The 16,541-nt window shown below is 48.1% G+C and overlaps 1 protein-coding gene across 1 annotated transcript in view; it reads right to left on the bottom strand.

Annotated features, from left to right (window-relative positions):
• MAN1C1 (mannosidase alpha class 1C member 1) overlaps positions 1–16,541 on the bottom strand; it is a 56,615-nt gene that overhangs the window by 36,350 nt on the left and 3,724 nt on the right. The window contains exon 3 of the mRNA XM_005529702.3: positions 403–499. Coding sequence (XP_005529759.3) covers positions 403–499 — 97 coding nt within the window. The remainder of the gene's footprint in view (positions 1–402; positions 500–16,541) is intronic.

The following is a 16,541-nucleotide window of genomic DNA, read 5'->3' as shown; positions in this document are numbered from 1 at the left end:
TAAAGAGCTTTTAATATTGATTCACTCAATATTTCATGGAATTCACATCTTGCTCAACAGTGGAGAAATGAGAGAGAAAAAGCTCAATTTGGTCGGGTCCTGAAGCCTACAAGCTCAGACAAATAGCAGCATTGTCAGCTCCGGGCTGGCTTCATGTTTTAATAAAGACACTTTGATTTCAGCACTGCTCCCAAGCACATTTGGTGCTGGCTCTGCACAGAGGTGAGCCAGGCTGGGACTGGGAGCTGCCTCAAGGGCTGAGATTCCCAGCCCTGGACACGCACAGGTCACCTCCAGCACGGGGATTCAGAGCCAGACACTGCAGAGAGACAAACTGCCCTGGACTTGTGACCTTCAAATCCTCAGAAAAAGGGGAATTGCAGTAAATTGAGCCCCACTCACCGAACATGTTCCCGATGTGGCCGTTCTTCGTCAGCGGGCGCAGCTCGTTCTTCCCCAGGGCGTACTGCTTGTAGTTATCCCAGGCAAACTTCATCATCTGGGAGGGGAAAAGGGAATGAAAACAGTCAGCACAAGTGAGAATTTGCAAACCTGAGCTCTGGGAATTGATGGGAGTTTCCCACTCACTGCTAAAGCCATGGGCCATTAATGATAAAATCTTAATTCCCACTGAACACGAGGAGTGGGGCTGCATCCAGAGGTTGGATGAAGTCTCCAGCTCATCACTGCTGGTGAAGAACCTGGCACATCTCACACCCAAACCCCACTTTCCACCCTGGCCCTGCAAACCACATGGGATTTGTAGAAAGCTGTCTCCATCCCTGAATTTCCAGCCTTTTTCTGAGAGCATCCCTATTTCAGAATGGTTGTTAAAATGGGCTAGGAACGTAAGGCCAAAGCTGATCTGTCCCTAAGTTCAGGGAGAAACCGATCTCAGGGACTGCACAGAGGTTTTCATCCCATTAATTAAAAGAACACATTCACAAAGACCAAATCCATGACAATTTGTTATCTTCTATCAAAACTCCACCGTGCTTTCTTCAGAGCGCTCTGCAATGGGCTGGCTGATTTCTGAACAACCCCTTCCACCTCAAACAATTCCTTTTGGCATCTTTGAGCTGGGGCCCAGCACCCTGAGCTTCCCCTGGGGGCTGTGGGGCAGTGCTTGTGCAAGTTCCAACACACACACACACACACATCCCAGCTTCTTTTGTCCTCTTGCCCCTCTGGCTCCAGCTGGGAGGAAAAATTAAACCTACAAGTGTCCTCTGGGAGAGAGTGGGACTTGTCAGCTTCCAAGGAGTGCTTTAAATAAAGCTGCTTTTTCGAACCCCCCCAGCCTGGCTCTGAGCAGTTCCAGCCCAGCATCGTGCTGACCTGAACATCCTTTGATTCAATCCCTGGGGAAAAAGATAACAAAGGGGAAGAAGGGGCTTCAGAGAATCAAGAATGTTCTCCAACAAAGATAAGTCTGAAATGCTTCCCTCAGACCAGGCTTTTGAGGGGAAATGACAGTTTAAACCAAATCCTTCCTCCACAGAGCGCTCCCGTCTCGTGTCTGCAGCAGCATTTGCTGCTCTGTTTCAGGATCAGAACCTGCAGGTTACTTTGGTCTGAAATTCCTCCTCTCATCTCAGCTCTTACTCTTCCCTCCAGCTGTGTGTTTCACTAACCCAACATCACAAGCCCCTGGCAGTATCCTCCTTAATTAGCAAAAAGCCACATCCCCAGATTCCCCCCTCCTTTTTAAACATCAAGCTTCCAAAGTAAAGTTTCCTGGAGCTGTTCATATGGAGGAGGATAAACATTTGCTGCACTGATTGATAACACTCAGGCTCCAACACCACCAGGAGATGGAATGCTGGACAAACAAATAAAGCAAATTTGGGGTTTAAAAACTTGGTGTGGGATGAATTAGTCAGTGGAGAGCTCTGCTGAGGAAACTGAATAATGACCCAGAGAGGGGGAAGAAATTCTCCCCAAAATGCACTCAAACACGTCCCAGGTAGATGACTCGAGGTGTTCACTTTATTTTGGCCAAATCTCTGAAGGGAAGTTCTCATTCTTCAGGGAATGGATTCTTCAGGGATTCAGGGAATCTCTGAAATCTCTAGAAGGGAAGTTCTCATTCTTCATGAACGCAACAGGGTGAATCTTTAAGGAGTTCTGGCCTGTCTCTGGGCAATGCAGGGTGAAGGTTTGATGTGTCAGAGCTGGATCCTGAGGCTGCCAGCAGGAAGGATGGTGTTTTTAAAGGCAGCATTCCCACAGCCTGCACCAAAAGGAAACAGCCAGGCACCTCCTGGGCTCATTCCTCCTCTCAGAGCTGAGGAAGGAGGACCCTCCCTTCCATGGGGAGCCTGGACACGCAGAGGATGTGGAAATGATTCTGTTTTGTTCCCTAAAACTCCTCACGCTGTATTTCTGAGTCAGCCTCATTTTAAGCTGAGTGTGACATTTGAAGTTATTTCCTTCCCTGGGCTTCTTTAACCCCTCCACTGCAGAGGGTGCAAGGTGAACCACAGCTCCCTGGGACCCAGAGCCTGCTCACACCTCCACGCCAGGGAGGGGATGGAAAACCACCCCGAACAGCCACATCAGGGAAAATCTCCTTTCCTCCTCCCCAAAGTGCCCCACTTCAGCCAGGGCTCGGAGTTCTGATGGAGCCACCACGTGCAGCTCTCCTCTGCTTATTCAGCCATTCCAGCGACTGCAAGAAGTGCCCTCACCAAAAGATTTCTGTCTCAAGCTGTGCCTCTGCTCAGTCCTGAGCTGCTCAGCAGGGAGGCAGGGGATTCACCTCACCTTCAGGTGAAGCACACTGTGCTGGCTGCCTTTAAACCCCGCAGATTTGGGAGGCAGGATGCAGCACGTGGCAGCTTTTCATCTCCCAGCAGCATCCCAGAGCTTTTCCTCTCTCCACTGACGGCTCCAAAAAGCAGCAACTGGAAAAGTTGAAGAGTCAAAAAAGCATCTGCACCACTCTGCCCATTCTGGCTCCCTGCAGCTGCCTCTCCAGTCCAAATTTAGCACCTCAGCTTCCAAACCACCCAAGGGATGCAGCAAACCCCTAAAAATGGGGGCTCCACATTCTCAGCAGCTTCCTCTGAGCACAGATTCCAAATTCCAGGCTGGAAGGGAAGGGATGGAGGTGCAGGAGGGAGGGGGATGTGCGTGCTGAGGTGTTCCAGGCTCATTTCTGATGAGGCACCAGGATTAGAAGTGAATATTTTCTGCCATTCCAGTCCTGACACATCACAATACATCAGTGTTAACATTGTGCCATTTTGCATTTGAAAAATGGCACCGGAACCACAAAAATTATGGAAATAGATCCATAATTTCAGATTTTGTTCTCACCACTGAGCCATCTGCCACCTAATAGACAATTATCTATTTGGCCCTGGTGTTCTAAGCACTCTGGGTCTCAACTGATTTACAGCAGAGACTTCCAAATTTATAACTTCATTTGTCAGATGGCTCTTTCTTTTCTTTCACCTGTAAGTCACTTGTTACTTTGGAGAGTTTCAGCCAGACAAGTCTGTATTAAAAATCAGCTAGAAATGACAAAACTGAACTCTGGAAACCTGCACTATCATTTTCACCATTTAGATTCTTAGCTTTTTCTTATTCTTTGCTCCATCCAAACCCAAAAAGGAGCTGGCTTCCAAGGCCACCTGTGTTTCACGGAGGCAGCAGCAGAACAAAAAGCATTTAGAGGATCCAGGAAAAGAGAAAATAGGTCTTGGGATAAAAAACTTGACCAAGAAAGTGTTTTCACTTCGAAGAGATGTGCAAATCTTCAGCACATTTCCTAACTAAACCACTCCAGATCTCTGGGTTTATGGACTTGCAAAAAGCAGAGAGATGAGAGGGAAGAAGAGAAAGCTTCCCCCAACCATCCTTTTGTTAACAGGGAAGATTTCCAAATGCAGAGCATTCCCAAACAGCTATTTGATTAGTTTGATCCATCTAGACTGGGATAATTAATAAATGCTTAAAAGATGAAATCTATATATACCAACCAATCAGCCCCTTTCAAGCACTTCCAAGGAACATTACACAAAGCCATTATCTTCACAAGACAACCACTTCTGTGGCTCTTTAGCATCCTTCCATCAACTCCTCTTCAAATATTTCACTATAAAATATCAAAGAAATTTCCAGTTTGGGTTAAAAAAAAAAAAAGGGAGGGCAGGGGGGTAAGTGGAATTTTAATATTTCTTTCCCCATTGTATTCTTAACTTGTTTTTTCCCCACCTCTCTTCCTTTTCCTGCAGCTGGAAGCAGATTATTTGTCCTGCCAGTTTCCAAACCTGTTCTTTCCCACCTTTAACATCCTTGCTGCCCCGTGGTAGCCCTGTGCCAATTTGTGTTTTTAAGCTGCAAAAATGCCATTTATTTCCCCCTGCTGTATAAAATATCATTTTCCAGATGACAAAAGAGAGAGAGAAAAAGAGGAACTGTCAATCTTGTAGGAAGAAGTCTGCCCAAACACATCGGGATAACTCATTTCTATTTGGAATAATGGATGTATTTTTCCCTTATCAGACTTGCATAAACCTGTATAATTCAGGATCTGCAGAAAAGGTAATGAAACAGCATCATGTTTATTTTGTGTTGCTGCCTTCAGTACTATCACATGGAGATATAAATATCCAGGCAAACAGCAGGGCAGAATGCTATAAAAAGGCTGGGATTCATTTGAAAACCTTTAATAGAAAGCTGAGCAACTTCTCAGGTTGCTTCTCTGGGACCGTGTCCCTGGTAATGCTTTTATGTAACAGCAAAATGATGACAAAAAGGCAGTGTGCTCACTCCAGTGGATGGAGATGTTCCATTTAGGCAGACACTGATAGCCAGAGGCTTCCTCTGCCTGGGTTTGAAAGCCTGGAAGTGCAGAGCAGGAGGAGCTGCAGCTCCAGGGACGTTACCAAGCAACTCCTGGAGATGGACACCAACATTGGTAATCCATCCTAAAGCAATTACACTTTATAATTAAAGATTACAGTAAATCAAATAGATCCCAACAGGAACTCCAGCAATTTGGAGGCAGGCTAGCTAACCTGCCTGTTTTCCAGCAGCCATCTTCTCTCCTGCCTGCAATGAAACACTCAGGGAACTGCAGAGATTTCCACTTAATCGGCCTTCAAACACCGCCTGGGACGTGTTAATCCAACATCCCCTCTCTTCTCCCACTTTAAATCAAGCTCATCCTTTTAACTGATGGCAGAGGGGCAAAACCTGAGCCTGTCACTCCCAAAGGAAAGCCAGGAGAGCACAATCCCAGCTCCAACTCCAGCTATTTCCTCTCTGCTCGCCACTGATGACTCTGACACATCCTCTGGGCAACTTCCACTGCTCTGCGCTCCTCCGTCAAAATCACACTCAGCCCTTTGCTCTCAGAGCACTGGGCAGGGTGGAAATATCCAGAGTATACTGGACACTGAAATATCCAGGGTGTACTGGACACTGAAATATCCAGGGTGTACTGGACACTGAAATATCCAGGGTGTACTGGACACTGAAATATCCAGAGTGTACTGGACACTGAAATATCCAGGGTGTATTGGATATTGAAATATCCAGGGTGCTCTGGACACTGAAATATCCAGAGTGTACTGGACACTGAAATATCCAGGGTGTATTGGATATTGAAATATCCAGGGTGTACTGGATATTGAAATATCCAGGGTGCACTGGACACAGAAATATCCAGGGTGTACTGGACACTGAAATATCCAGGGTGTACTGGACACTGTGAGCCTGAGCTCACCTGGTCCATCAGGTTGTCCAGATCAGCTGTGGCTGCCCCTGGATCCCTGGAAGTGCCCAAGGCCAGGCTGGACAGGGCTTGGAGCAGCCTGGGATGGTGGAAGATGTCCCTGGAGCACTGGGATTTCACCCTTCCCAGGCTGATTGGTCTCACAGACAGCACAGGGCTGGCTCCTGTCACCAGCCAACCCCCCCAAAACCAGATTTCTCCAAACACACCCTTTGGAATGACCCCCAAAGCTCAGGAAAGCCTCACCCTTTTAACACCTGCTGCTGTTCTGCTCAGGTTCTCCCTAAACACAAGATAAAGGCTCGTTTTCCACACCTAAAGCAGCAGCCTGGGTACAGAACTCCTCCCTGGGGCTCTTCCTGGAGGATTCTCACCCAAAATTTCCATCCCTGCCTGCAAACACCTCAGCTGAGAGTTCAGTGGGAGATGGCAGATACAGGAATTGCTTGCCACAGGCAGCTTTATCTGGAAGTAAATATAACAGAGCAATTCCAGCAACAGGTGAGTGGGGCTTTGCTTCAATTCCTTTCTGCAGACTCCTGGCAGCTCCTTCTCAAAGCTGCATGGGTGGATTTTTTCTGCTATCACAGCTCACCCTCTCTTGCACAACAGCCGAAGACATTGCTCAGAAAACTGATCTCCATCACTGGAACAAAGGGGGAATTCTTTAGGAAGTCAGGAGAAATCACCTTCCAGCAAGTTACAATAGAAAAAAAAGGAACTTTTAAGCTGTCCTTGCTGCTCCCAGCTGGCCAGGTCATGGTGAGTTTTCCACAGACCTGCAGAGCCAAGCTCTCCCTGCCCACCACAGCCAGGGGAAAAGCAGGACTGGGAGCCTGATTTGCACTGGGAGGACAGAAAAAAGCCCAGCACAGAGCAGTCCAAGGTTGTCAGTGTCTGTGGCAAGGACAGAAATAGAACTCAAGAGCCTCCCTGACTCAGTCCCTGCTAGGAAAGCTGAATGGGAGAAAAGAGCTCAAACCACAATTAAACTAACACCTAATTAAATTCCTAATGCAACTAGATTTAACTGTGTCAAGAGGGGGAAAAAAAAAATAAAACCCTTCTAGGGCTATCTGAGGCACTAAAGCCCAGCTGGATCCAGCTGCATCTAAATCAGGAAACATGTCAGCAAGAGCAGTTGATTTTGCAGTTAGCTCTGTAATGAGATGCTGGCCTGGAAGAGGCCGACAATGGTTTGGAGAACAAATTTGCAAGTCTAGACTGAAGCATGAGGTGATTTAGTGGAGAGATGAGGGAAACTGCAGCCTCCTCTTCCTTTGCTTCCCAGAATCAAAGCTTGAGGGGAAATTCTGATAGGAATAAAAGGAATTTGTGTTCCTGGCCACCCTGACACCTCAGCCCCTAGAGCTGATCAGACTCAGGATATTCCAGAGCAATAAACACAATAAATATTCCTTCTGTCCTCAGCCTGTCACCTCCAGTGGCCACGCAGGCGCTGCTGTCACCGGGTTTAGGGAGCTGGCAGCAAAAGGCAATTCCTGAGATCCACTCTGCACCTGGCAAAGGGGAGCTGGGAAATCTGAGTTCTTCCCTGGATGGAAAGTCCAGGGATCATCTGGAACACTGCAGAAAGGATTGGGGTCAGTGTGGAAGGGCAGGGGTGACTGGGGCTCGTGTGAGGGACACCAGAGTGGAGATGGTGGCAGCAATCTCAGAGAAAACAAATAGCAGGGGACAGGAAGGATTGAAAATTGAAGTGGTGACACTTAAGAAAGGTGAGCTTAAAACCAAAGGAAGAGTTCTGATCTCCCTTGCTGTCAGCTCAGAGGGCAGAAGCAGCTCTTTGAGCAGCATCTGTAAGCAGGAGGAAATCAGGGAAGAAATTTAAGGTCTGTATAAAAGGGGTTTTGGGGTTTTTAGACCCCAATGACTTCCCAAGCTGACTCTTGTTGTGTGTTAGGAGATGACTGTCAAACACAACACACCCTGAGCTGCAGGCACACAGGACAGCAGGAGCACCACAAAGCCACCAGCACCCATTGTGTGACACTGCTATTTGCATTTTTTCCAGTCCTTTTCACTCCAGGCTGGGCAGCCTGGCTTTTCTTAGCGATCACTGTTGCATTCCAGCACACTTTAAGGAAGGAAAGTGGGGAAAAAATTGCTTCCCTAGTAATGATGCTCCTTGAAATGTCACCAGAGTCTCCTCCTGGGTTTTGTGCCTGCAGCACAAACCACAAAGGAAATTCCCTGAGCTCTTAAGATTTTGGGCACTGTCTCATTCCCCTAGGCTGCCTTGAGGGCTCTTCCATTTCAGCTACTTCCCTTCGAGCATGTACAGCACAAGGGCTTTGTAAATCCCTAATTACACACACTACAAATTCTCCTTGAAAGTGCCCAGCATTCCAGGTGAACGATGGGCAACAGCTGAGCCAGGATCCATCAGCTCCTCCCCAAAATCCCCCCACGCTGAGTGGGAAGGATGGAAACACAAACACGACGCAGGATTGTTCTTACAGACCTGCATTATGACAAGGGAAGGTTTTTTTTTTTCCCTTTCCCCTACAGATATCATCTGCACAGGATTCTCGTTTCTCGAGAGCCACAGCCCAAGGGGATGCTCAAAAGGAGCTGTAGCCATAAGTAACCCAAAATGCTGCAAGGAGAAGGAAGAAAAGGAAAAGGTGTGGAAACATTTTGCTTTTCTTTTTCAAGGAAAATAAAAACAAAATAGAAACAAAGTCTCTATAATGTATCGGGCCTGTGTGTTTGAGAGCCTGTAGGACAAATGTCAAACAGATCAATAATGAAAAGTAACAAAACAGAGAGGCGAGGAGGCTTTGTACTCCCGAGATTTGGATGTGGGAGCACGGCAGGAATCCTCAGTGGGCTTGGAGGAGAAAGAGCAAACTCCAGAGTATCTGTGTGCAAACCTGCCCAACAAAAGCCTCCCTGTCCAGAGCACCAGATGTGGATGCAGATCAGGATCCACCAGAGCTGGGCTTCTCTGGGGGGCTGCAATTCCAGCAGTGAGGAGCTCCCTCCAGCCAAGGGAAAGCTTCCAGAGCATTCTCAGAGACAAAAAGTGATGATCAGCCTCCCAAGCATCACATCTGCCAGAGACAAAAGGAATAACCCCCCCGTGCCAGGTTCCCTCAGCTCAATTCACTCTTGCTCTCCCCATTCCAGCCTCGCTCTCCCACTCCAGGCCCAGCAGCTGAGCTGCCTCTCCCCCCAGCACCCACAAGGTGTGAACTGCTTCTGACACATGGATGGCTCAGGGGCCCAAAACACAGCAGAAACAGATGGGAGAACTGAAGGAAAGGAAGAAGGGAAGAAAAAAAATGTAAATACAGGCCAAGAGTCATCCTGCATCACTCCTGTTCTGCACTGTGAAAATGGATTTAGGGAGCAGGAGGAACATCTGTTTGGAAACTGGCTTTGTCTCAGTCCAAATGCTGGAACAGGAGAAGGAGGGAGGCTGAGGACTGCCAGCACACCTCGTGCTTCATCTCACACTTGGATGGCTTAGCAGGAGAGATCTGGGAGGATGAGTTTAGTTTAATGATTTCTTGCTGGTTCACCTGCTCCCCATCTGTCTTTGTAGTCCTTGCTCAGAGGGACAGATTGGAGCACTGCTGTCCTCTCCCTTTTCCAGAGTTCCTCGTGATTGGAACTTCTGAAGAGAGGAACAGAGCAACTCTCAAGTATTAAGTAGTCAGCTGAGATTAGTCTGATAATTTATCACAGGTAATAGCTAATAACAGACACAAGAAACTCACTCAGAGCCTTCCTAGAGCCACGTGTCAGAGCTGTCACCTTACAAAAGTGGTACAAGAAATCCTTGGACCACAGTAGCAAATTTATTAGCCAGAGGCTGATAAACCCTTCCAAGAGTCCCAGAGCCCACAATAAATCATACAAACCAGGTTGAAAACACTGGATCTCTGATGAAAATGAGGTTGGTGGGGTGGATGTGAGAACAATGTTAGGATTCAGCTGGCAGGATGGAGGGGCCTGGCTCCCCCTGGGCCTGGCCTCCCATCCTCAGAGGGATCAAGGCTCGGTCCTGGCACTGCTCCAGCACAGCCATCACATGGCAGTGACTAATGGACTGCTGACAGAATAAAGGAAGGAATGGCAGCTTTGAGGATCTGGGTAATAAACTCCAGGAGAGAGCCATAAAGGTTCATCAGAGTCAGAGGCAGGAGGCAGCTCCTGGCTCACAGACTCCACGTCAGTGCAGAAGTGGCACCCACAGAACTGCTCAGGCCTGAGGAACGAGCCTCCACTTACCAAACCCCACCCCAACACTCAACTCAAAATTTTATTTGAGTCTTTGAAAGCCAGAAGTGAAAGAACCAAGAGAAGAGAGCTGTCTATGGCCTCGTCCTACACCAGCCAGAGCTGAAACCAGCCTTTTGAATTATTTTGTTGTGCAGCCACCGATGAGAGCGGGCAGAGCCACAGCCAGCAGTGTTCTTCTGATTGTTTGGGCTCAGCAGCACCCAGCACAAACCTCTGAGAGATAAGATAATCAAACACAGCCACGGTGGTTCAGCAATCCTGACGTGGTCTTGGTGCTGGAGAAAGGCCTTCAGGAAAGCCAAAACAGCACCAGAAATCAGCCAAGGGTTTGTTTGGGTTCATCAGCGCTGAATTCCAACATAAATACGTGTCCTTCCTAGATAACTCCAGAGAAAAATGAGGCTCAGATGGAAAGAGAGCCAGAAACATCCTGTTTCCACTGGAAGCATTTTATTTGTGTTTTATTCTGCTGGCTAACCCAGGCAGCAGGAGGGTTTCAGGATGGATGAAACACGATTACTTTATAATTATCCTTTGTTACTTCTCAAAGTACACGGTTCTGCACTTCCCTCCCTGCCCAGGGAAATCATGTTAACACAATTAGAGCAAGAGCCCTGCTTCAAACGTGGCTGCTCGGACGTTGCTAACACGGCTCCAATTCTCAGCACAGACAGTCTGCAGAGCCATCCCGCTCCACAAATCAGCAGGAGTTCTGTCACCGAGTCCCTCTGAAGGGAAGGGACACTCTGGAGGAGGAACATTCACTGTAAATCATCATCCTGTGCTAGTGCTGCAGGATTTCTGCATCTCTTTGCATTTAATGTACTCTGCTGCATTATTCTTGCAATATCTAAGAGAGGAAATCTAAGAACAGCTCTAGGGCCACGCAAGGCAAGTGTTGGAGGTCAGATTAGAACTAATGAGCTCCTGGCTGCCACTCAATGCCAGCCTTGAGAACAATTAGCTCAAATAAACCCAGGAACCGTTTTCTGCCCCGCTCTCGTCTGCCCGGTAACTCCTGAGCTGGAAAACTTCCATTGGGTTTGACAGAGGGGAGAGGTCACAGAAAAACCAAAGTTCAGTGCAGCACTGACCCCCAGAGTGCCCCAGGGAGATGGGGCAGTGCAAGGCTCCTGCACAGGACCAGGATGGTGCCTGTGGCTCAGCCAGCCCCGGGGGACACGGGGCAGGGCTGGGTGACACAGATGGACACACAGGGAAAGGCCTGAGCTGTGTGGTGGTCCTAAGGATGAAGGAGGGTTTCAGCAGGCAGGGCTCCTGTTCCTAGAAAGCTGCACTCTGAGCTCAGGGAAGGAGGCTCAGGAGCACAATTGGCCTTTCCAAAGCTGCCAGAGATCTCTCCTTTGGTTGTGGTGTGCAGCAGACACTCGCTCACCCAGGGGACTCTGCAGCTCGGCTGTCAGCATGAGGAGATGCAGAAGGGAAGCACGGGAGTCACTTCAGTTTAGTGCAGCCTCCTGCTGTTCCTCACGCTCCAGTGTCCTCCCAGGGAGTGCTGGAGTGCCCAGGAGGAAACACTTCTGCTGCACATTTCCCTGCTGGATGAGGGATGAAGCAGCGTGTGCCCATTTCACAGAGGTGCCAGGATGGATCTGCCCTCAGGAGCAGAACACAAAGTGTCCTGCTTTAATTAGCAGAGGGTGCTGTGCCCTGTTAGCCAGGGTACAAATGAGTGCCATCCTGGCCCATAAACAGGGGATGTTTATTATCCAGTCCTCCAGCACAGCTCCCACTGTGCTCTGGGTCCATCGTGCACAAAGCCCTCGCATTATGTGCGGCTCACAGCCACCGCTGCCCACCACAGCTCCTCTGGAGCCCTTCCAAAATGTGGTGTCAGATGATGAGCTCAAGTGCCAGGGGACCCAGGGTAAAGACAGCAATCATGGCAGTGTGTGCTCCTCATGCCAAATCCACTCCCAGCATCCACTGGAAAGTATTTTTCTGGGGAATGTAAATGTAGGTTCTTCCTTAAGTTTAAAAATCAGAATGCTCCCAGCACCAAGATTTCCTCTCGCCACCACCGGAGTGATAATTCCTTCCTGCCTTCTCCTTCTGACAGCTCCATGTCAGTTTTATATTCAGGTCAGTCTCTCATTTAGTACTAAGGTACATTTCCCTTCCTCCCTCTCAGCCAGCCCATCTAAAATCTGAATTGTTTTCAGTACTGGAGAACATATTCAAAAACATCAAAATGATCAACAATCTGTGCAATAACAGAATCACAGAGTAAACCAAACATGATGGATTAACCTCATCTGCCAGAGCCTTGCATACAGAACCAAAGGAAAGAACGCTTAGCACGAAAATCTTTCTTCCATTAAGGGGCAGATTTAATTATTGATTAAAAGTTAATCATGAGTCCATAAAAATTTTGGCTGGAAAGATGGAATCTTAATGCAGGTGACAGCTTTTCAGTAAATATTTGAAGACCTGGATGTGCACAGGCCCCAGACTGATGGAAGAGCAGGGGGATATTACTGACAGCTCACAGCCAGGCTCCATCCCCCTGCCCTAAACCCATCTTCCCATCCAAAGAATTTCAAGGAGCTGATGTGTATTTCCTGAGGTGATTCAGGAAAGTGCAGGTCCTTCAGCACAGCACATCCGTGGCCATCCTAGAAAGTCATTTCCCCACGCCCAGCGCTCGCAGTCACTCCTCACTCCGCAGTGCTGGAGCCGTGTGCTGGCTCTAAGTGGCAGTTCAGAAACCAGTCTAGCATCAAATTTAGTTGTTGTGGTACAAATGTTTTCACTGCTAGATTTGGGGAGAGAAGAGCAAATGATTGCAAATTGCAGAGCACTCCCAAATTCCAGAGTGCCCTCAGCTCTCGGGAGAGCTGGGTCAGAGCGAGCTCTGAGGTATCAAACAGCTCTGCAGCACCGATCACAGCACGCCAGGCATTTCCTGCACTCTACCAACACAACAAATACATTTTTAGTCAATTAACTGTATCCCCTACAGCTGAAACAGGCTCGAGGTCAGGGCTAAATTCTGTTTGCATGAATCCACCTGAGGCTACTGAAGCAAAAAAAAACCCACTGCACGCACCATTTGTGGGATTTACACTACAGTACCCCTTTCACAGGTTCAGTAAATAAATGCATGAGGAGTGTGGAGCAAAGGAAAATTCCAGCAAGGCTAGAGCCAGCCACTGCTTCAAATTGCAGAGAAATTCTCTCTTGCAGAGGTATTTCTACCCCAGAGAAAGAATTACAATCTGATCACAGCACGTCTGACTGGTTTGAGATCATAATTCCACTCCACCACAGTAAATATTTTACTGAGAAGTGGTTTCCTTACCCCCAGCAGCCAGAGCAAGTCTGTTGGAAGTCCCTGGGTTCCCATCTGGCCAGCACAGAGGATTAGACCTTCCCCACGTGCCTCAGTGAGGAAGATGAGCACGGGAGGTGCATTTCCAGCTGGAACTGTGCGTGGTGCTCCTCACGTACCAAACCACGGATGGATTACACCACTGGCCTGGAGTGCTGCTCAGCCCCAGATTACAGCGAGAAAAGGCATTTTCTCCAAATGGAAGAACAGAAAGTTGCACGGTGCAGGCAAAGGGAGAGGTCTGACATCTTTTTCCCCGCTGGCTATGGAAAGGAGATGGTCAGAAATGACCAATAATGGGATTGACAGCCCAGCTCAGCCTGAGAGCTGCTCTGAGCCCTGCTTTTGGCAAACTGGTGATCACAGCCCAGCCCCTGGGAGCTCCAGAACACCCAAACCCACACAGGTGTACCAGAGACAACCAGCACCAGAGCTGAGACTTCTCCTGGCAGGGGTCAGGGCTGTGGCAAAAAATTCGGGAGATCCTGCAGCACTTCCCCAGCTCTGTCCCAAAAATGAGCAATTTTTTTATTGTGGTCACAACAGTCAAAATCACACAAAGGGAACCCATCAACCAACACCAAGCAGCTTTCAGCAGAGGCTGAGCTCCTGATAACATTCCTGTCTCTTGCTAATTATCTTCTAGTGATAAACTGTCAGGTTATTTGTGTTTGAAAGACTGATCCACCTGCTGATGTGCAGAGTGATGCTGTGTACAGTGGCTGCAGTGCCTCCTTCCCCCCAGGGGCTGATTTTTGAGAGCAAACACATCTTTAGAGCTGTGATAGAAGAGGACAGGGGACAGGCAGGTGGAGCTGGAGATGGCAGAAAAAGCCAGGATGATAAAACAAACAGGCTTTGGTACCACTAATCCAGAGGAAATGAATGTGGGTGTCAAATCTAAGGGAACAATCCCTGCCTGGATTTGACACATTCCCTCATTTGAAAGGGACAAAGGACGCTGCCAGGTTCAGGCATGAGGCATTCCCACACCTCAGGCATGGAAACGTGCCTTTTGCACCCAAAAAAAAAAGGAAAGGAAAACCAGTAAATCTCTGTTCCCATTTTTCTCACATCCCATGACTGAGCAGGAAGTATCTGATGATGAACTTGCTGCTCTGGCTGGTTCTTGTGGTTGTATTTAAGCACTGGTTGGTATAAAAATACCTTAAAGAAGTGCTCTTCCCTGGCTCCCCACTGCTCCCCCACCTATGAGATCCAGGAGTCGAAGGCAGCAGGAGTGCAGCAAGGAGCAGCCTGTTTGGCTCCATCCATCATCAGCAAAACTGTCAGCTCAGCTCCACCAGCAAAATCTTTATTACTGGTTATGATGCAGAAGGCAGGAACCACACGGTCTGATTTCCTCACATCTGAGGCTGAGTTTGCAGAGGCAGCAGTTGGAGGGGAAATAATTTTGACTTCTCCCTGAGCCAATTTGATCTGGAAATTGTTGAGAGCAAATAAATATGGAATCCCACCGTGGCATTTCTGCAGTCACTCTCCAGCTACAACCACTTCTCTTTTTTCTCCTGAGCATCAGTGATTTGTATTTGGCACATGTAAAAAATCAGCTAATCCCCAAAGCCATGCCTGACTGATCAATTACACAACTAATACCTTTTCCAGAGGTCATCTTAAGAGATGAATAATCCCTTCCAAAATTTCCCAACCTGCAGCATGGGGAGATTTGTTATTTGGCTTTCTGCAGCTTTCCTGGAAAGGTCAGAGTGCCCCAGCCCACAGGAACACACAGCAGTGGATCCCAGGCCCTTCTCCAGGTGACCAATGACCTTTAGCAGCAAAGGCTGTTGCAATACAGGTGCTCTCTTTTTTTATTTCTCAAGAAAACAACTGTTAACTGACCCTGGACTTGTCTTTTTAGGTAAAGCTACCTGCACACACACATCAGCCCAGCAGATCCACCCCAGCCTGGCTCCTGCTCCTCAGCTCCAAAGGGCTTTCCCAAACAGCAACAGAGTGGGAGAGGCCACAAGGCTTCCAGCTCTAAACTCGATTTTTTTAAGCAGGGAAGGTCCAGCAGGGCTACATGAGCTGCCACTTTGCACACAGAACAGCCAGAAAAGCCATGGCACTGCCTCTTCTTCAGCTGAAGCACCAGGCAGCCCAGAGGTGGTGGGAAAGAATGGACACCAGCTCGGATTCCTGGCTGGAATTCCTCACACCCAAGGGTCCTGTGGAAAACAGAAAGCTCCAGAGTTTCTAGGCTGGGCATCACCTCTGGGCATCTTTGATCATGCACCAGTTTTTCCTCCTGGCTTTCATCTGGCAGGAAGATGGGGGAAAATATCAACAAATCCCATCCACATCCATCCTCCTCCCTGTTACAGAGGTGCTGACCTGTGAGAATGGCCTGAGGGAAGAAAATAAGGCAAAGAAAATAACAAAACTTCCAGCACAAGGACAGTTTGGGACTCGTTTTAGCAAGCTACAGGACTGAAAGCTCTGGAGAAAGGAGGGAAAAGCCACTTGCAGCTCCTGCAAACACCTCAGCACAGCCATCACCTGCCCTGCTGGCATCTCACATCATCTGAGCAACATTTGCTAATCCAAAGGCTGTATCATCACTTCTTCCTTGAAATTCTTTTTCTTTCCTCCATCTGTTTCTTTTTGTGCAGCATTTTGTCTTCTAACCTTCCTGGTTTGTTTTCCTCTTGTCTTTTTGATTAACAAAAAGAGACACACCTTATCTCTTCCCCAGGCTGCACCACCCTCCCTTGTTTTGCGTGTTCAGCCTCATATCTCAGCACCATATTTGTTTCTCTCTCTCTGAATAAATAGAAGTGTAGGCACTTTTAAGAAATAAGGGCTCTGTTTGAAGAGTAATTAGCTGTCAGCATAAAACTAATATTTATGGATTCTCATCCTTGAAAACTCTAACTCTGCTACCCAGCACTGATTATGGCTGTTAGAAACAGATGGGGCTGAATCCATACAGCTTGAAATAATGCTATATTTAAAAAATAATTAACTCCAAATGAAGGACTGAATGCCACTCGCTTCCCCCAAGTTTGATTTTTCAATTTGATTTGTTTGCACAGAGTGGAAGCTGGGTTATTCCCGGGTGTGTCGTGCTCCCTGGCACACCTTGGAGGTGGGAATCTGCAGAGAGCCAGGCACACGTGAGGGCTGGGCACTGGAATATTCCAAACA

The sequence above is a fragment of the Pseudopodoces humilis genome, chromosome 27, assembly GCF_049639895.1.
Source record: "Pseudopodoces humilis isolate 2021_Gansu_Grassland_sample_001 chromosome 27, ASM4963989v1, whole genome shotgun sequence".
Taxonomy (NCBI): Eukaryota; Metazoa; Chordata; class Aves; order Passeriformes; family Paridae; genus Pseudopodoces; species Pseudopodoces humilis.
The sequence above is the reverse complement of the archived record's forward strand: the minus strand, read 5'-3'. Positions and strand labels throughout refer to the sequence as shown.